The sequence below is a fragment of the Calliopsis andreniformis genome, chromosome 4, assembly GCF_051401765.1.
Source record: "Calliopsis andreniformis isolate RMS-2024a chromosome 4, iyCalAndr_principal, whole genome shotgun sequence".
Lineage (NCBI taxonomy): Eukaryota > Metazoa > Arthropoda > Insecta > Hymenoptera > Andrenidae > Calliopsis > Calliopsis andreniformis.
In genome coordinates this window covers 2,455,964-2,477,907 of record NC_135065.1, presented here as the reverse complement: position 1 = coordinate 2,477,907, position 21,944 = coordinate 2,455,964, and the positions used below count along the sequence as shown (strand labels likewise).

At 32.3% G+C, this 21,944-nt stretch overlaps 1 protein-coding gene across 16 annotated transcripts in view; it reads left to right on the top strand.

The window, feature by feature from the left end:
• The window catches only part of Pmca (plasma membrane calcium-transporting ATPase 3), an 84,749-nt gene that overhangs the window by 23,269 nt on the left and 39,536 nt on the right, over positions 1–21,944 (top strand). For 13 of the 16 annotated variants that reach the window (XR_013001756.1, XR_013001757.1, XM_076376848.1 and 10 more), the window contains 11 exons: positions 8,703–8,981; positions 9,066–9,266; positions 11,182–11,408; positions 11,758–11,893; positions 11,979–12,113; positions 14,364–14,399; positions 15,399–15,772; positions 16,548–17,032; positions 17,824–18,869; positions 18,999–19,213; positions 19,485–19,636. Coding sequence is in view for 14 of the 16 variants with exons in the window: in XM_076376848.1 (XP_076232963.1) it covers positions 8,825–8,981; positions 9,066–9,266; positions 11,182–11,408; positions 11,758–11,893; positions 11,979–12,113; positions 14,364–14,399; positions 15,399–15,772; positions 16,548–17,032; positions 17,824–18,869; positions 18,999–19,213; positions 19,485–19,636 (3,164 nt within the window). In the remaining 2 variants the exon portion in view is untranslated. Of the gene's footprint in view, positions 1–7,231; positions 7,297–7,570; positions 7,750–8,702; positions 8,982–9,065; positions 9,267–11,181; positions 11,409–11,757; positions 11,894–11,978; positions 12,114–14,363; positions 14,400–15,398; positions 15,773–16,547; positions 17,033–17,823; positions 18,870–18,998; positions 19,214–19,484; positions 19,637–21,944 lie in introns of those variants that run through there. The other 3 variants (XM_076376844.1, XM_076376843.1, XM_076376846.1) reach the window with 3 other exon arrangements.

Genomic DNA, 21,944 nt, shown 5'->3' with positions numbered 1-21,944 from the left:
AATCGATAAGTCTCTGTCGTTTCTTCGAAACTTCAAATTCCTCGTGGTAAGAGGCCCCGGTCACGATCTCGGATTTCCCAGACGTAGGTCCATGAAATTTGAGTTTAAGTTGGTAGCCAGACGCCGCGTAATCGCATGTCCGGCTAAGTCCTCTCTCGCTGAGCCGTGTCTACGTTCAAATATATCCGAAGTATTCTCGTTCCTTTTGCTCGTCGCGCGCGCGATTGACGTCATAATACGACAGCTTGGAGCGCATTAGTGTCATGAACGTTTACACAATACTTTACTTCAGTACGTTATCTATCCTCCCAGTTTTATAGCGGGGGCCCACGGTATCTTGAAATCTGTCAGGCCTCTATCATCGAAGACTGGGAGAAGGTCGTAACATCTATCCATAGTCTGCCAGTGCCTACTATTCTTCGCCGTTATTATCTAGTCGTTTGAACAGCTTGCCACCATAAACTATTCGGCCATTCCTTTGTCTTCTAATCTCCTCGAAATTTGTTTATCCGTGCCAGTCATAAACAGTCTTCTTATGAAAAAATTGGACTTTGCTGAAGTTAGACTCGCCCAGTGTCCTCGCAACCTTGGATATATAAATATTCGTTCGTAACGCAACGCTGGTTACGAGCTGCAATTTTCGAAAATGTGTTAACTACTCCCTTTTGTAAGAGTGTACTTTATTTCTGTCGTTGGTGTATTTTACTTCGGTTAGAGACAATTTTCGAGGAGTTCCTTTTGGGGGTGGAGTTTTGTGTAGTTGCGTAAAATTTGTGGAAGCGTGTATTCACAGATAATTGCGTGTTTAAAAAGTGTTGTTTGTGAAGCTAATGGCACAGCTATGAGAATTGGTGATGCATGAAAGACAAGTCTTTTGGGTAAGTAATAGGTATGTATTCTTGTGAACGAAACTTGTCTGCCTTATTAAACTCGGTCATACCCTTCATTGGTGTAGCGCGCGAATTTCAAACTCTTGAATTGAGGCTCCACTGATTTCAGTTGAAGAATAGATAGTGTGAGTTTTTTATATTTCCAGATGTGCAGATGCTCAGGAAAGGATGAGTTATGAGAACGTGGACAATGAATGAGATTATATGGTTCTCAGTGACGCACGACTGTGCATTGCATGAGTAATTGCATACGAATGCAGAAATGCATGTAAATACTTATGCGCTGCAGATCCCGCATGCTTCGTAACTTGTCACTCATCATTCATTCAAGATCATTCCATTCGACTTTCGAGCCCAGAATTTTAGGCAATCATTTTTATTGTTTTCCATCATTCATCGATAAAATCGTTGCAAGCGTTTTTGGAATTGCCAATTTCCATAAAACTGAAATATTTATATTTATTTTAAACATGAAAAGTTAAGTATCGATCGAGTGTTTTCGCACTAAAATTTTACAAAATTCAAAAAGTGGAACTAAGTTTGGCCTGTGAACGGCTTAATTAAAAGCTTCAATACTTTAGTTTCTTATTTTTCAAGATTATTTCCTATTCGGTTTTACTCGGTTAAAACTAGTTAATAAGTGGATTTGATAAAAGCGGTCGATGTGTTGCGATACTTTTGTAGTTAAAAGTGCTGATTTCGGTTGATCGGAATTATCAGCTATTAACATACTTCTGTAATCAAATTTTTTACATTGAACACTTCTGATAACCGTGGATGAAATACTAGAGTTAATCTTAGGTAATTTCTTATGAGATCTATCGTTATCGCGATATTTCACAGATATAAATTTCGCTTTGGTAATTATATTTATGGAACTGATTTCTTCTCCCTTTTTCTCTGCCACTCTTTCTCTCTCTCTTTTTCCTCGTCTTCTCGAGTAAATAGCAAAGAGTAAAAATCCAGTAAAAAGTAATTAAAGTAAATTAGTCGAAAAGTAACAGGAATAGGAGGATTAAATTTCTGTTTTGTTCTCTTTCAATCTCTGCGCAGCTTTCTTTCATCTACATGCAGCTTAATTCATTTCAGCGAAACCCGATTAGTGTAACTACAGATTAATTGCATACATATATGAGTTCCGTTCTGTTCCGATCTGTCTGTCAGTGTCAGTGAAAAAAATATCTTTTTTGTGCTTTGGAATGAAGTAGTTCTTACTTTGTAATATAAGGAATATTTTATTTTCCGTAAAAATTTTAAAAATCATTAGCGATGGTTTGCTTTTTTATGAATAACCACTGTTGGTATGAGATCACTATTCACTTATCTACTGATAGAAGTAATAATTTCTATATTTCGTATTAAGTCTTTATAGAAGTGTCATCATCCAATTCTCGATGCTTTTCTTATGAATATAATACCAAACATAATATAATTCGAATTAATTTTAATGGTATTGGGTTGGCCGAAAAATTCGTATCAATTTTTAAGTAAAACAAGGAGTCTCATATTTTAATGTATTTATGTTTTTATTCAGTCAAGTATACACAATTTCTTTCTACAATCTTTCACCATGTGTGGGATAATTTGAAAATTCCATCTTCTCAAAAGGTGTCAGGTTTTTTATTAATACATTAGATTATAGAACTTTTTAATTTAATTAAAAATCGGTACAAACACGAACATTCCAGGTAACCCAATATTACTACATGAAAAATCGATTCACAAAATTAATGATCATTTTGTTAAAAATATTTCGATTTACATTGAGTTTGATATCATTTTAATCGAGAGGTTATCAAAAATCTGTTGATGCCACTCACAGTAATACACTGTAATCTAAGTTGTCAGTGAAATCATATCAGAACTGAACTGACACGTGTGATGAAACTTTTAATATTTGTAGAAACTCGGTTCCTTATTTTATTGAAAATTCTATAGAATCTAAGAAGTTTTTGTAGCTTGTAATAACCGTACAGCGTCAGAAATTCGTTGTGGCTATAGTATACTGAAAGTATAACTTTTTCGTTCGTCTTTATGACATAAAAAGTAACAAATTATATTGCAAGAGTTATTAGAACAAGCAGGGCCTTTCAAAAATTTTCTGAGGATACTTTACTTTATTTCATTTATAAATAATTCATGGATACTAATATTATTGTTTTAATGTAGACTGATTGAAAACTTTCTTTATTACTATATATTATTAACATATGTTATCTCTTTGTAAACAACAATAGTTTCATTAAAATTAGATAAAATGTTGCGTTTAAAGCAAAGAAATCCATATAGACATTACGTTTATAACTTGAATGATTCAATAATTAAACTGTTCGCGCTATTTCAAGGATTCCAAGTTTAAATGGTTTCTCCTAGATTAAACGATTCTGTTTAAAGTTACTTTAAATAAATATATTTTAAATGAATAATTTGAGTCACTTCTATATCTCTATAAACAGTCATTTTAACGAAAATTGGTCGAAATAAATGTTAAATAGTTTAAATGGTTCTTGATTCTCAGATTTAATCACCTTTAGCTCTTTAAATAAAAAGGAGATTCTTCTTAGAATAAAAGTTACAGGTAGTAGTGACATTACTAGTGACATTATATATTACTTAACTAGTCATGTTAAGTAATATGTGTTTCACATGACTTTTAAAGAAATTTAATTAATGAACATGCAGAAGTTTAATATAAGGCATCTGGACGTTTACATACAGTGATTTAGGTGTATTTATTCATACGTATTCAGAATATTCGCTGGCAGTATGTTAATTGAAATGGTAAAAACTACTTTAGTATATTTCTTCCTTCAATTAGTCAAATTCATATTTGAATTTTATTTATATTTGTTGAATAATATTTGAATTAAACCGCTATATCTAATGCATCAATTGAACTCTAATATGTTTATCGGTTAAATTTGTAAAATATTCGTGATAATTCTAAAATTTTATTATGCTAAAAAAGAATATGTTACATAATCTCCCTTTAAACTATGTAGTATGCTTTTGGATAATTTTCACTACAATTATCGAAATTGTTCTAATTATACAATTCTTTAACAAGTTGAATTTTGAATGAATCGAGTCATAAAATTGCCCCTTAAAAATCATTTTCTTTTTTCAAAACAAACATAAAATGTAGAATATTTTAAATATTTTAAAATTCGTAGATGGATCGAAAAATTCCTATTGTTATCATCAATATAAAATTACACAAATAAAAGGTCAGGGTCAGCATCAGTATAAATATGTAAGATAAGTTACGAAATTGGGTCAAATTGAATCTTGAATTTTAGTTAAAAACAGAACAAGTTATAAAGAAAACAAGTGAATTGTATAGAAATGTATCGAATACTTACTGCCCTATGATTTTATTTTTTGCATAAGTATAATGATGTACTTTCCTTTAATAGAACAGTATATTTTTTTATCTAACATTCCGCGTAAAATCCTATTAATGGTGCTTCAAATTCAGTTACATTTGTGAAGATACAGCACGAATAAGATTAAGTAGTATAAATTCTACAAAGATTATATTTATAGATCAAACCTGAATAGAGTCCGCAATAATTCTGCTATAGAAAAAAACATACAGAAGTTATTTATGAAGTATAAAGTATCTTAAGAAATAAAAAAAGTGCATTTCTATACTTTAGAGGCATCATTGTGTATACGACAAAAATGAAATTATAGAAAATCTTTCAAATGAAATCATAGAAAAAATTCAATTTTTTCTTACATGTGTGTACGTACAACCGTTTTTCATCTCTAGCTAAACTTGAGATATAACTCGACTGAATAACGTAGTTCACCCTGTATAATGGAGTAGCACGTTTGATAATGATTGATCCATGAAAAGATGGCTAAAAGAGACATAAGAACTGACGGTGGATTTCTTAAGGGGTGTCTAGAAATAAAACACGACCGGTATATGACACCATACCACGTGACTCTTCGACTCTTCTGGTTTTTGAACACGTGAAACACTAACTATATATAGGTCGATTGTACAAAGACAAATGTAGATTGAAATAGCGTAATTTTATCTAATTCAATGAAAAGTCTGAACCTAAGAAGCATTTATAATTAGAGTTTTGAGAAGTTATTATTGGACGAACTAACCCACAAGATTTACTATAGACTATTAACCCATTAAGGTCCAAAGTTATGTAAAGGCAAGGTTATCAAAAAAGTATTTTATATTATATAGTATTTTATCGAGACAAAACAACCATTTTATAGTAATAAACGTTATACAATAGGTGTCCACTAAATGAAGAAGATTCACAAAAAAAATCTACGACTTATACAGAAAACTGCCGTATTCTAGTATTATAAATACTTCGATTTCTTTAATTTTCAAAACGTTGTAACATCTAGGTTAGACAGGAGAAATAGTAACGAAAAAAATTATAAGCTAACCTTTGAGATCCTCTTTGATAATAGTAACATGAAAAAACAGATTTCAATAATGTAAATTCATTTAAAACAATAGTGAGTGAAATGTTTACGCAACTTTGAGTCTTAATGGGTTAACAGGCACTGATTATCGCGAATATCTTAACGATGGCCATATTGTATCTCATTGATAGAAAATCTTTTTTCTTTTTTTTTGGTCGCGAAAAAGAAGGAGAAAAAATATTGCTTGATAAAAAATATAATATATTTAAACTCACTGTGACCCTCGATAAAGGGAAGGCAACGCAGGATTAAATGCAAAATGACGTTGTCTGGAAATAAGGACAGTTACCACCTTTGCGCTTAGTAAGGCAGTAGTTAGTCTTCCCATGAAATCAGCTTCTAATTAAGGAAGCCCTCCCCCGGCTAACAACACCACGCACATTGAACCTGCATGTATAAGTCAAGAGAGAGTAAGTTAGAGGGAGTAAAATTTCTCCTGAGTCATTTTGCATTATTAACACTTTAATGGTATTGATTTTCTTATGAAAAAAGCATAAAAAAAGTCGCCACAAAAATCAACATTATTTATCTCTGCTTTAAATTACATCTTTTTCTAGTGTATAGAATATAAAGTAATCAATATATTGAAATTGCCTTTAAAAGAACTATATGTACATCTTATTTATTATTTTATAACCATATTAGAAGCTTATTTTCAATAGTGTATATATAGTTATAAATAATAACGCACTGACCTTGTGCGCGCGCGCTATTCAACGGTTAAAAAAACCCCTGGCGTCAGCAGTGTTCGATAACGAGAATTTCTCTTGCCGCCACCGTTCGAGAACTCGTAACGTGAATGTGTAAACAATAGAAAGGTACCGCATGAAAATACAGAAATAGTTGAGAATGGGATGGCAAAAAGGATACTCCGTTTCTTCCTCACTTCAGTCCGCTCTTACTCTCGCTTTGCCGCTCTATTTACCACATATCGAGTGTATGCATGTGTGTAGGTGTGTACACGTGGCTCTTCATCTCAATCAACAGTATCGACACACGGGACTCCCTTTCTCTGTCTTTTCTAGCCCGAAATGTATAGAACACGAACAATATCTCTCTTTTCCACGCGACCGAGGAAATGGCCTCTAACCGCTTTGAAGTAATCCTTCCCTTAGTCAAATGACGGTTTTTATATACCAGCAGTTTATTGGACAAGAATGGCGTGTTAACGGAGATGAAAAATCGAAGCAATTATTGATCTTTTCTACGAGTGTTGTATTCTGTACTTCAGAAACAAGATTAATATAAATGGTAAAAAGCAGAAAGTATTTCTGAATGGAAAATAAATAAATATTTCGCAATTTCTGTTAAAAAGATCAAATATTCAGATTATGAGGTCGAAGCTGATTTCAACAAATTTTTCTCGGAAATTAATAATTGTTGGGAAAAAGAGAACATGACTTCATTTTTACTCATTAATTGAACTAATTGAAGAGCTTACGTGATTATTCTGCTTAGATCACCGCAAATTCCTGTCCGTAGTATGCCTGTCACGCCTATGCTGCGCTTGTTGCAAAAGGAATTTACGGTTGAATCCAGTTGCGCATTGTTTAGCTACGACCTGGTAGTTGTAATCGGATGAAAATAGAGTTATGAGTAAAAATTACGTAAACGCGATGAATGAATCAGGTTGAACTTTCCAAATGGGAATGTATAGAACAGAAGCGCTCAGTTCATCGATGAGACTCAATACGCGATGTTTGTTGACTTTATTATATCTCAGTTTGACAGTGGCGCTCTGTACATATATTGACAGTGATAAGACATTATAAGAGAACCTTCTTCTCTCAATTATTTATGTCATCCTACTTTATTTTTAATGTATCTTTTATACAATAATTAATTCGTTCGGAAACAACGCACGATACATTGAATGTCAATGATTGTAACTTGTAACGTTTGCTGAATTCAAAATAGTAACGGTTCCTTCGACACGAGAATGGTTTGTATTTGTTTAATTGCTATTTATACAGTTATTTAGTAATCGAGGTTATATCAGAATTATTGTAGAATAATCGTTCTTACCCTAAATAATTATTCTTCTGTTATCATTTACCAAAGAGATTAGTTGACTTTATTGGAAATTTGTTATTCAACAATGAACCGAAGAAACTGAGGAAAATATTGAAACTTCTTGGCGCAGTACGCGTGCAAGCAGCTAGGGGGCAACACGAATCGATTACTACTTTGCTAATGGCTTATTTCGCTTAACACGCCTTTCCGTGGCGATCAGGTTCGCTAGCTACTGGTTGTGTAGCGATTAGGTTTTTCACATTTTAGTGAGGTTAACAGGGAAGAATGAAGTTTCGAGTGTCATACCATTGAAGAGAGATCGGTTTGCATGCCATTTCGCGTTCCGCTCTCTGCGTTAACGCGTAAACTGTCACTACAGAAGGTGAACTGATAGATTTTCTCTCTTGCTCCCCTATCGTTCTATCTCCTTTACGGACGGTGTTATATTTCGATTGGCTATCGTCAATATGCATTGAATTGTTCTACCTCGTTATTCATTTTCGACGTGACATAATTTAGGAAGTGTATTTGTGATTCTCTTACCCAAGGGTACATAACCTCAAACAATGTCGGCGTTCGGTGACAACCGCGAAACTGTTTCTGGATGACATTTTTGCGTTCGATATTTTTAGTGTTGCGTCTTATTGGTTTTATTACCGATTTGTTTCATTGTTGCCAGTGATGAGTTCATAGAGGTTCAGTTTCATTGATTTGAGTTCTTTATTGTGTTTCTAGATGTTGGTGTCATTTATAAATGCTTTTTAGAGGAATTTAAAAGTTCTTCATTAATTTCTTAGTACCATAACTTCTGTTGTTATAAAACCTTAAATGGTTGTGTTATTTGTTGTAATTTAGGGGAGTATGCTTTACAGGCTGTCTATGAAGTTTCTTAAAATTAATTATTAGTTATTTATGAAACATTGTGAGATAAAGTGGCATTCATCTTTTCTCTTTTCCTGATAATAGAAAACAAGTCTTCAAGGAGTGAAAGTCTATGAATACAATTATCACTGAATGACACATGTATTTAAATAACTATATGATTCACATGATATAACATGCTAATTACTTATTCTCTAATCAGTATTCAACAGACAACAATAAGAATAATATACAGGAGATTTAAAAACTATAAGTACAAACTTTATTTAATAATATGAATGAAGGAAAATTTTTAATGATACTTACTAAAAAGGTTTTACTGTTACCAATAATTCTTATCAATTAGACAAGTTTGTACCTATAGCGTTAAATCATTTTATACATAAACTATGTATATTAATAATATGTCATTCTAAATGTAAAATAAATTTCGTAACTGTTTGTGTGTTTTAGCTGTTGGCCTTCCAATTACCTGGAGGCCAGTGGTGTCAGTGACACCAGAGCATAATAAGAGCTGTTAGTTTGAAGAAGTGCGGTAAAAGTTGGCTTAGGCCAACATTAGCATACAAGGCAGAATGGCAACAATCGATGGCCGACCAGCCCAATATGGTATCACTCTTAAGCAACTTCGTGAGCTCATGGAGCACCGAGGACGTGAAGGTGTCAATAAAATCAATAGCCATGGTGGTGTGCAGGAGATTTGTAAAAAGCTATATACTTCACCCAGTGAAGGTAAGATTTTTTAACTATGTACTTCTGTTAGTTTAAGAAATGTTCAGCATAACATCATGAAAAACTAATGTTTCTATTCTGCAGGTCTCAGTGGAGCAGCAGCAGACATCCAACATAGACGAGACACATTTGGTTCCAATCTAATACCTCCAAAACCACCAAAAACGTTTCTACAGTTAGTGTGGGAAGCTTTGCAAGATGCTACTTTAATTATCTTGGAAATAGCTGCATTGATTTCATTAGGTCTCAGCTTTTATCACCCAGCAGATGAAGAAGAAACATCCGGTAAGTGTAAATTATAATGTACACATAGTCAAAATACTTCTCAATTTTGTTTGCCCATAATAGTGCTGTTAATAATATGTATGATGTATGATACACATGACATTTCATAATGTAGTATTATATAATATTTTGATAAGTAACTTCAATTTATATTGTGTGACTAAAAGTCATAATATAATTTAACAGAAAAAGTAATTCTATGCTTTAAAACAAGGTAGAATGATAAAAGATTCTTAATAAGTTAAACTTCATTCTCAATAAAAATATGAATTTAAAAATTAGAATATGCATGCACTTGAATAAAATGTAATATACATATGATTTCTTGTGTATAACAATATGTTTTTTTTTTATTTAGAAACGCTGTAATATCTCATAGTCCATTAAAGATATAAAAATGTTGTTAGTTTAACAATTGTATGGTAGTCACTAGACCATTATGTAGTGTAAATAGCTATTTTGTATATGTAATCATACCATGTAGATTTCAAAGTTAATTCAATTTATTTTCAATGGAATGCTAAACCTTTTTATTTGTAATAGGATAGAGTTTTTTAAAACAAGTGAATTAAGGTGTCATATAAGGTTATTTAATACAGATCACAAATTAAGGAGGTCTCAAACATTCAATTTTTAACAAATTTTATTTGGAATTATATTTTTATTTTATTTATATTTGGAAATTCAGCTACAATAGTTTGGAAAGGCCTACAATTAACACAAGGGTTATCCTTAAAATAAATTATACGTAATTTGTAATGGAGAATATATAGAAGAATAGACTATATAAATCAACTTGTAAGTGATTCTTATCGTTAGAAATGATAGCACTTGTAGATTTAAATTAATTTGATGGACTTGAATGATTTAGTGTTTGATGTTTGTTACAATGTTAGGCATCCTCATTGGTAACATTTGGTCAAAAAACTGAATGGCCCAGTTTGAGTCTTTAGTCTCTCTATGATAATGTCGATCTGATTTCTTTTTGCCATTGAACTTTGAAATCTCATTAATTTATAATGTCCTATTAAATTGAATATCTTTATGTGATAGACTATTGAACTCATTTTAACAAATGCTATCGTATTATGAATAAAAATGTTAGTATCTCAAATAAAAAAGACTAAATGGATTTTGTAATTTCCCTATAATTTTATACACAAAAACAGCTATATTACGCACTGTCTCCTTCCGTATTAAATAACTCTCACATTATAGGACATAATAGTCAGAACATGTTAATGGTTTTGAATATTAATTTTACTGAAATAATTGTTTCAACTTTATAGTCACTAGATTATGTATGTTATAGTTATGACTAATCTTTTGCAATCTAAATGCAGAAATTATTGTGACATTGGACAAATTGAATTAGTAGTTGTATATATAGAGTATATCAGAAAATGTGGGACAATTTTGTAGGGTTTTATAACTAAAAAAGTCAAGCGTTTTCGTACATATATGTGTATGAACATTTTTCATTGCTTTATGTCTAGAATCTGCTCTCTAAAAATGTGTTACATTTTCTGGTACATCCTGTATAGTAAAATGCCTAACAGGTTCAATAATGTTTAACAAAAGAACAAATATACATGTAGAAATAAACAACAGAAATGATATTAGATAAGTGAAATCTGTAGCAGCTGCATTTGACTGGTCTTTAGAATGATTTTCTTTTCTCCAAGAACTAAATTTTTGTTAGCACCATCTGTTATATGCTTTTAAAGCATAAATTCATCTTTTCTTCTCTATTTTAACCCACACTTTATAAATTAAGAATTTTATTTTACAATACTATAATATAGGATAGTTAGAACAATGATTAATAATTTTATAATATAAGCTGTTATGAAAGTTATGATTCAAAATGAAGAGAAGCAAAAAGAATCTTAATATAGTTATTAATGAATTTCAGTTTCGATGGAGGATGATGAAGCAAAGTATGGTTGGATTGAAGGACTCGCTATATTGATTTCTGTGATTGTGGTGGTATTAGTAACAGCTTTCAATGACTATTCTAAAGAAAGACAGTTTAGGGGTCTCCAAAGTCGAATAGAAGGGGAACATAAATTTTCAGTGATTCGGCAAGGAGAGGTCAAACAGATCTCTGTAGCTGATATTGTTGTTGGTGATATTTGTCAGGTATGTGTATGGTAGATTCTGAAAACTTTTGTATTGTCTAAAGAAATAAATGCTGTTGATTCGAAAGTGTTTTGAAGTATAGGAAAAATTCAGGTACATTTAAGTATTAAATTATGATTCTCTGATTAACGCAAAAACTTCAAAACATTGTGTAAAAATGATAAATAATGTTTCCTATGCTTAATATTTAAACACTTTTTGAACGTATTTTGATGTCTGAAGATAGCATTAAAATATGTATGCTATATAAATTAGTTTTGAGTTATAAGTATTTTAGTAGCAACTACCATTTTGTTTTGTGTCAAATAATAAAGAAGGTCTTCCTTAAATTGGACGATCTGCAATTCAGATAAAGTATGGAGACCTACTACCAGCAGATGGCATCCTTATACAAAGCAACGATCTCAAAGTGGATGAATCCAGTTTAACCGGAGAGTCAGATCATGTTAAAAAAGGGGAATCGTTTGATCCTATGGTACTGTCAGGTCAGTTCTGTTTCACAGATATAGCATTAATAATTACTGGTTCAAAGTTATACTGCAAGTTGTAATGACAAATTTTATTTCAAAGGTACACATGTGATGGAGGGTTCTGGAAAAATGTTAGTAACTGCAGTGGGTGTTAACTCACAGGCTGGTATTATATTTACTTTGCTGGGTGCTGCTGTTGATCAGCAAGAGCAAGAAATCAAGAAGATGAAGAAAGGTATGTAAACTTGATTTCAGTGGTATAATGTTCAGCGTTAGAGTTTTTATCTTTTTTCGTGATTTTGGGGATGAATGAAGTAGCCTAGTTCGCAAGAACTGTCATCTTGAAAACAGCACAAAAAAGAAATTCAAATTTATCAAGGTATACAGTTTCTAAAATTACTTTCAAGGTGACATAATTTACAATTTTATGTTATTCATAGTATTTAAAAAAAAATAATTTCATCTCGCTACTTCTGCAATATATAAAATATTAATTATCCAATTACTGAAATACAATTAAAAAGAAGTAGCAGGTAAAATATACGCATGTTACAACAAAAATTAGCATAGAGAAATAAGTTGATGCATGGTGTTTATTTTGAATTGGTGTGAAAATATTTTACTGTTAATTTAATTCTAGGTACTTGTTACATTTGTTTTCTTGGCATGTGTTTCAACATTTTCAGACAGTGTTTGAAATAGTTACTAACTACTATTTGAAAGATATTTAAAACACAAGACAAAGAGAACATTTCCTTTTTTTTTTAAATTTACAAACTAAATATGTTATCAAAATAAATGTGTTCAAATTCCAATTCATTGAAATCAGTCTGAACTAAATGACAATAGAGTCATTTATATGAATATTGCATATTCTTATTTCCATATATTAGCTGATTATATTCATATCTTCAGAATATTTTTACATTTTTCTAGAATATACAAGTTGGGACAATAACTTTGTCAATCTATTTCTCAGAAGTTTTTCAAAATGTTAAAAAGTTGTATGCATGGAGATCATTATGCCTGTAATAACTTTTTGTGGTTGGAGGCACTCTGGGTATTATAAGGGTTTCTGCTTTTTTAAACAGCATACTGTACTTTGCTATCTTTGATGCAATCATAGATATTCAAACAAATTGAACGAACTGTTGTAGAAAGTTATTAGGCATTAAATAAAGCAGTAAAACAATTGCTGATAGATCATAAAAGGTGATCAAAGTAATAGTTGTTTGCATTCAATGCAATAATTATTCACAACGTAATAATTATTCCTTTAGTACATGCTGCAATGATTTGTTGTATATTTTCTCATACTGTTGGCTTTTGCTGCCTTTTAATACTCTCAAGAAGAATCAATTAATCGCTTGCATGTTAGCAAACGACTTGGAACATGAAATTATTTAATCTTGTTTCCTATTTTTATATTTCTATCATCTCAATAATATATACTTTAACAAATACAATTTAAATTTTTCATCAATGCAAGCGGGCAACTTTTCAAGCATCTTCTAAAAACATGAGTTACCATTTCATCCCTCCAATATTGAATAATTTTATACCAGAGTTATTGAAATCTTTTGAATATCTGTTATTGGTCTAAAGGTATAACATGTTATATACAAAAAATTACTTTAAAATTTTCAAACTACTTTTCCGCTCATAAAAAAGTAATTACTTGTACTTGTTAGACTTCTTGTTGCCGCACAATTTGTATACATAAAATATATTTATATCTCCAAACATGGCACGGATATTCTAGAACATTTTAGATAGACACAGTTATTGCCCGATTCTATATAAGTATCAGTTTGCTTTTTGTCATAAACGTTTGTATCTCTGTCTTATGTGTTTATGTACAGAATACTTTTATTGAATGACTTAGGAATAATATTCATACTTATAATGTTTAAAGATTGATTCTTGTTATAACAGTAATATAAGAAGTATGAAATATTTAGAAAATAGTCCGACACTCTTAAATGGTCACCTAAGCAAGTTCAAACTTAAAAATGATTAAAAATTACTTTTTTCTAAATACTGTAATACTGTAAAAAAATATTCATATTTAAATTTAATAATGAGAATCGACCTTAAAACGTAAAATTAAATAGCAGACATGACTTTTTACGCTTTTTTGTGATTTATGCTATTGTGTGTGTCTGTTGTTGTTATACAACCTGGAAGGCCTTTTAAGTGTTGCAGAATGTTCTTTCATATACTACTTCTGAATGTGCTGTTCAGATGCACTAATTAATAGAATGAAGAAATGTATAACACAAAAGAAGTGAATAGCTAAAGTTCGAACCTTCTGGGCTGTTTACTTAGGATTAAGAGTTTGATCAAAATCACAAACAGACCTTAGAATTGAGAAATTGAATGAAAATAATATGAAATTACGAATATGGCGTAATTTACGACTGGCATATTACATTTTTAGATAGATTGCTAATCAATTTTGTTTTGCATGCGTTTTTTTATCTAGAGGCTAAGAAGCAGCGGAAGAAGAAGTCATTAACAGGTGAATAAAGTACTATCATAAATCATTACTATTCATCATACATTGATGTTAAACGTGTACGTGTACATTAAATAAGCACACGCGCGTATTTAGTTCTTTCTTTTCTACTTTTATAAAGTATATAGTATATACGTGGAAAATTATACAGCCGATTAAAAGATAGGGACACTGTTGATTTGAATCTTTGACCTTTTACTCTATCTGTTTTGTTACTGCACACTTTTACCTATTTATTTATGTCAAATATTTCTTGTGTTCATTAAGTTAACTTTTTCTTTACTTTTATTATTGTTCTTCCTTTTCTATTTAATTAATTTATTTTTATACTTAAAATGGATAAAAGGATTTCTCCAAAGGAAATGACAAAATTGTCTTGTCCGTGCTTCTCTGTACTTCTGTAATCATCTCTGAATGTTTCGACAACAGTGGTTTATGCATTTGATAAGTCTAGTGGTTACTATCTAGTTCTGTATAGCTTCTTTCTTCTGTATTTTAATAACTGGTCTTTTTCATATTTCTATGATTTCTTCATATCTGTACTTTTCTAAACATGTAACTGGTTATGCGTTTCAAATGATTTCTCAATTATACTTTGCTGGCTTATTGTACTATTTACATTTCTTCTTCCCTTTCTTCAATAGATACTGATTACTAATATTAGTTGCCAGTATGATAAAGTAGAAGACACAAGAGTACTTTAATTATAAGTATTTAAGGAAGTTCGATTCCTGCAAATGCCATTTTTCTTACTTCAATCATATTGTACATTAATTACTTTTTTACAAGCAAGTAGTTACAAATAGGAATGCCTGTCAGACATTAACATCAGATTATTAAAAATGCAGTAATAAGATAAAATAATAAGTAAGTAAAATAACTCGATAAAAACATTTCAAAACAGCTTTATTAAACAGTAAAACAAAAGGAAAAGTGCAGGCATCGAATTTGAAAAATAATTGTATAAAAAAATTCAAGCCAATTTTTATGTTGTAAATAAAGGAGACGAAGCTGTAGAAATAACTGGAAACAGTCATGTGAGTGCTGGAGGCAAACACGAGGGAGGGGAAAATCATCATGCGGCGGCTAGTCATAGTGCCGCAGAAGGGAAGAAGGAAAAGAGTGTTCTTCAATCCAAGCTAACTAAACTCGCCATACAAATCGGTTATGCCGGCTCGACCATAGCAGTGCTTACCGTTGTCATTCTAGTCATTCAGTTCTGCGTAACGACGTTTGTCATACAGGGGAAACCTTGGAAAAGGACGTACGCTGGCGATCTGGTGCGGCATTTTATCATTGGTGTAACGGTACTTGTAGTCGCCGTTCCCGAAGGTCTTCCTCTAGCTGTCACCTTGTCTCTCGCTTATTCCGTTAAGGTAAATATAAAAAATTAGTTATAAAAACTAATAAATAGAAGGAGATTATATAAGTAGAAAAAGTTTATAAAAGATGTACAGATGGGATTTTCTAAAATATAGTTTAACCCTCATACGACAAATTCAGGGACACTTTGACCCCAAATACAGTACAAGATGTCAAAAGTCAGTCTCTAAGTATCAATAAACAGCCTCGTTGATCTATGATTCCAGTTAATAAACTGTCTCGATTTTTGTGTATTTTTTTGCTTGTATCTTAATTGTTAATATTTTATATATCTATAACTATTTATATTCATACTGTTATATACAAATAATTGATCAAATAAATAAAAAGTATAATAAATTTATCTGTAAGAATCGTACAAAAAAATGCACTTATTTTACGTATCAAGTATACAGAAAACTAAAAAGAAGTAAAGTGTATAATGTTCAAAATGCGTATTCCTATATAATTCCTTCTCAAAACTACTTTACAATAGGAATTTTATTATGAGTCAAAATGATCCTACATTTGTCTTCTGTGTCCATCAAATACCATTCGCCTTTCGAGGGTTAAAAGTGGAAAATGTTTTGAAAGATCCGTTCCGCTGAAAGGATTACTCAATCTTATATTTAAAGCGCTCTTTTGACAAAAAGAGCCCTGACTGCAATGTAGATCTGTTGGCTCCGGGGTTTCTCTTGTCAGCGGAGCACAGTATTTAATAGTTGCTTGCATTTTATTTCTTTATTATAAAAATTGTTGGAAAAAGTATATTTTTTGTCTCATTTCTAGAAAATGATGAAAGATAACAACTTAGTGCGTCATTTAGACGCTTGTGAAACAATGGGCAACGCCACAGCGATCTGTTCAGACAAGACTGGCACGCTAACAACAAATCGGATGACCGTTGTTCAGTCATATATTTGTGAGAAAATGAGCAAAACAATCCCAAAATTCTCGGATATACCGAGTCACGTTGGGAACCTCATAATCCAAGCTATTTCCGTTAATTCGGCGTACACATCCAGAATAATGCCCTCGCAGGACCCTACAGAATTGCCGCTTCAAGTCGGCAATAAAACCGAATGTGCCTTACTTGGATTTGTAGTTGCCCTGGGCATGAACTATCAAACGATACGAGACGATCAACCTGAGGAAACCTTCACGCGGGTCTACACGTTTAATAGCGTTAGGAAGAGTATGTCTACTGTCATACCAAGGAAGGGTGGAGGATTTAGGCTCTTCACTAAGGGCGCTTCTGAGATCATTATGAAGAAGTATGTTATGCTGTTTTTATTTAATAGATGTTTTTACCATTAAGTTTAGTGAAAACATACCTTGGAATTGGTGAGTTGAAGAACAGTAAAAGTCCAGAATTAACCATTTTCAAATAATCTTAAAACCATGTTTAGGATCCAAAGCCAAAACGTCACACAAAACAAGTGGACATAATACACTCTAACTCTGGAATCCAGATGTGTAAAATGCATGGAACTACTACAAAGTGTAGTTTTTTAGAACTTGTATTGTTCTTCAACTCATCGATTCAATTGTATGTGAAATGAAAGGCTACATTTCTGACTTCATGATTATGTAGTGTATATGAAGATGCACTATTTAGTGAATTTCAAACAATTTTAATAAGTGGATCTTTTTTCTTATTAATAGAATGGATTCCTAGAATATATTCAATGCTTCCAAAGTATTGTCATAGGTATTCAAAAGTCAATATACGTGGAATAATTTGTGTACAAACTCAATAAATTTTGTTCTTTACGTCTTTATTAAGGTCCTTTGCATGTCATATAACAATATATTATTGTATACGTGTTTGTACATGAGATAGAAATTGTGGTATTTCATTTAAAAGAGTTTTGATATTTCATTCGTTTTAAGAAATATTCATTTGCAATAGTTTACGTGACTTGTCATGTGTATTAATGTTGGTATCACTAATGTATCGTTTAAAATCTTTTGATTCGATACGATACCAGTTACATTGGTTTTAACTACTTATGTAAAACGATTGATAGGATTAATGTCAAATACTTTTTTTCTATCATTTCAGATGTGCCTTTATATATGGTCGCGAAGGTCATTTGGAGAAATTTACCAAGGAAATGCAAGATCGTTTAGTGAAGAACGTAATCGAGCCGATGGCATGTGACGGTCTTCGTACCATCTCCGTAGCTTATCGCGACTTTGTTCCTGGCAAGGCAGAAATTAATCAGGTTCACATCGACAACGAGCCGAATTGGGACGACGAAGAAAATATTGTGAACAATCTAACGTGTTTGTGCATCGTTGGTATCGAGGATCCGGTGCGTCCTGAGGTGCCTGACGCGATAAGAAGGTGTCAGAAGGCTGGTATCACTGTAAGAATGGTGACGGGAGACAATATAAACACAGCGCGATCTATCGCTTTGAAATGTGGCATCCTGAAGCCAAACGAAGATTTTCTTATTCTCGAGGGCAAAGAATTTAATAGGAGAATCCGAGATAATAATGGCGAAGTACAGCAGCATCTATTGGACAAAGTGTGGCCCAAGTTGAGGGTATTAGCTAGATCATCACCCACGGATAAGTACACGCTTGTGAAAGGCATAATCGATAGTCAAGCGACCGCAAGTCGTGAAGTTGTTGCTGTGACTGGTGATGGTACGAATGACGGTCCGGCCTTGAAAAAGGCGGATGTCGGTTTTGCCATGGGTATTGCCGGTACTGATGTCGCCAAAGAAGCTTCCGATATTATTCTAACGGACGATAATTTCTCGTCGATTGTGAAAGCGGTTATGTGGGGTAGAAACGTCTACGATAGTATAGCGAAATTCTTGCAGTTTCAACTGACCGTCAATGTTGTCGCCGTTATAGTTGCTTTTATCGGGGCATGTGCCGTGCAAGATTCACCTCTTAAAGCGGTTCAAATGTTATGGGTGAACCTGATCATGGACACGTTAGCGTCATTAGCTTTGGCCACCGAATTGCCTACGCCTGATCTCCTTCTTCGCAAACCATACGGTCGCACGAAACCCTTAATCTCCAGAACAATGATGAAGAACATCCTTGGCCAAGCAATCTATCAGTTGGCTGTTATTTTCATGCTTCTTTTCGTTGGTAATTATCATGCCTTCGCCTTTGAAATTCGAATAATTTTTGATTAAAAAGAGAATGAAAATCAAATTATGGTTCAAAATGCGATCTATTTAAACAAATTTTTTAACGATGAATTTGTTTAATTTATAGGTGATAAGATGCTTGACATCGAAACAGGCCGAGGAGTAGCACAGGCTGGCGGAGGTCCAACACAGCACTTCACTGTTATCTTCAACACGTTTGTCATGATGACTCTTTTCAACGAATTTAACGCCAGGAAAATCCATGGTCAGCGTAATGTCTTCCAAGGAATATTTACCAACCCCATCTTTTACTCTATCTGGATCGGCACATGTCTGTCACAGGTAAATTTTGCTATTCCTAATTTTAACATTCTGTCTTTCATTGAAAGATGTAATAACAGTTTTAAACAGTCATTAGTAATTCGCAGTGAAAACATAAAAATGTAGCTATACGTAATTGTAAATTTTAATCAACATCGCGATAGGTTCACGAGAAGAAGAGAGTGTTTCAGCCAAGCAGAAAAGCAGGCAGGACGTTCCTTTATACACGGTGACTGTGAAATTGCTGTTTTGTACGTCTCTTTAATAGAGCCGTTATTATCTTCTTTTCTAGGTAGTTATCATACAATATGGTAAAATGGCGTTCAGCACGAAAGCTCTCACTTTAGAACAGTGGATGTGGTGCCTGTTCTTCGGAGTTGGTACTCTATTGTGGGGCCAATTAATTACGACTATTCCTACGCGCAAGATTCCTAAAATCCTTTCGTAAGTGATATTCACGTATACCAAAAATTTAGTGTCAATAGATGATGAGAGATACTTCTGTTCGATTCAACAGGCGCAATTTTTTAGTAAAGTTAAACAGTCGCCTCGTTCGTTTAGGAATTCCAGGAATATTTTTACACGCTCCACCTCTTCTTTTTGTTTTTTTTTTTCTTTTGTCTGTACATTTTTTTAAACTTGATTTTTTCCATTTGAATTCGAAATCTCAACGCGTATAACCGAGCATCTTGGAGCATCTAAACAATTAAATAGCCATATGCCATGCACGCATTACTAAACAAAAAGAACAATAATGGGATCAAGATTTCTTGCTTTCTTGCATCGTGCGACGCGACAGGAACGCGCGTTGCATCAGGAATATGTGTAAAAAGATAGATTACAGAGCTTTGAGAATGAAACATTGTTAATATGTATAGCATTTTGAAGTAACCAGTTGGTGACCGATATTCTGTACTCATATTAGTACTCTGACGCGTGATTAATTTCTTAATTGGGTTTTAACACTTTTGCGTTTTTAACACGTAGCTTTTCTGACTTTTAAACGCGACCCTTCTGGTACATAATAGTCGCTTTTGCATGAACTTCTATCGATATTAAACAAAATTTTAATTATATTACGTAAATTATATATACATATATTATTAATGTTAATATTTTGAACTGGTGTTGAATTATTCAGCACGAATATTCTGCACTAATTTACAATAATATCTACTATTATTGAAGTATTTGACCATTTGTTGGCAATAATTGTTAGTCGCATAAAGAAACACTATGCAAATGCTATATGTAATTTTTGATATCCATATTGAATGATTGTTTACATTTGACATGAATATCAATATTAATGTTCATTAAGTTTTATTCAATATATTATAACTAAAATATAGTACATCATATATAAAATTTAATATATCTTAATTTCTCTATACTTTTGATATCACTGACAGAATATTTCTATAAATAAATGAGGTATCTTTTATATTAATGTCATTATTTTCAATTTTTAACTTTAAGAAGTTTGAGTATATAAATTACATATAGCATTTGTACAATACTTTTCTTATACGATTAGCACCTATTGTCATTATACTTACATCAGATCTTGTTAAAACACTTGTTGAATCTCTAAGTATGTGAAACTGCAACATGAACACTGGTAGCACCAGTCTAAAAGATCAGAATTCAAACCTCTGATAATACAATATTTCACTTAAGATAAGTATTACTATAACTGGTATCATATAAAGGTGTAATAGAAAGGAGGCATGTATCATGGAACTCATTAGTAACTGGTATATATTGTAGTGCTCTTGTTGGTTTATGTTCCTGCTTCACTAAGTCCTTTAATTGCATTGTCATGTTTCACTACTAATTTGTACATTATAACTTAGCATATTGCTTTAGATTGCATGATTTCTAGATGCTTATATATCGAAAACCTCTATTGGAAATGAATTGGATATGTAGATAAGAATGAATGATCTCGCGTGCTCAGCTGTTCCCTCGCTCCCTTCTCTGTTAGCATTGGTCAAGTAACTCTAATTCCTGTTGGAAAGTCCAAGGTTTCATCGTAGACAACTTTGGCCTTTCGGTTGATAAATTGATAACATAGACAACAATATCCAAGTGATTGAATTGTATGGATATCTTTGATAAATTTTTCATTGAAAATTGATTTCCACTATTTTAGGAAAAAAACGAAGAAGAGTACATAGATACTGGATGATTCTAAAGGATCATAACAAAGATATAAGGATTTCTATCGGTAGAAATGTAGTATTTTCTTCGTGTTTGAATATCGAAGTACCTAGAACCTGGACCCAACCGTAGGTTTAGTTGTTGCATGACTAAAAGTACTGTCGAAAAACTACGTACTTGTTTGTGTAACTAACAAAAGAATAACATCTAACTGGTTCAGTACATTTATATCTTCCTTTTGGGTGCAAGGGATCTAAATGGCGCGCTTGAACCAGGTCTGATTTTCAAGAGAACCTTATCAGTTTAAACAAAATTAAGGATACTAAATGGTACATTGCGCTTAGCACTTATATTTATTACACACTCTCCTGTTGCTGGGAACTGTTTACAACTTTAACTTTTAACTATCTTTCTTTCTTTCTACCTTTGTCTGTCTTTCTGTCTGTTTCTCTATCTGTCTGTCTGTACTTCTTCCCTTTTGTCTGTCTTTCTGGTTTCACTCTTCTGTTGTTTTCTTGCAGTTTCTTTTCTCCATCTTTGTCCATTAGTGCACACTGGAGCCAACTTTCTCCTTCTGTACCGGTTTTTC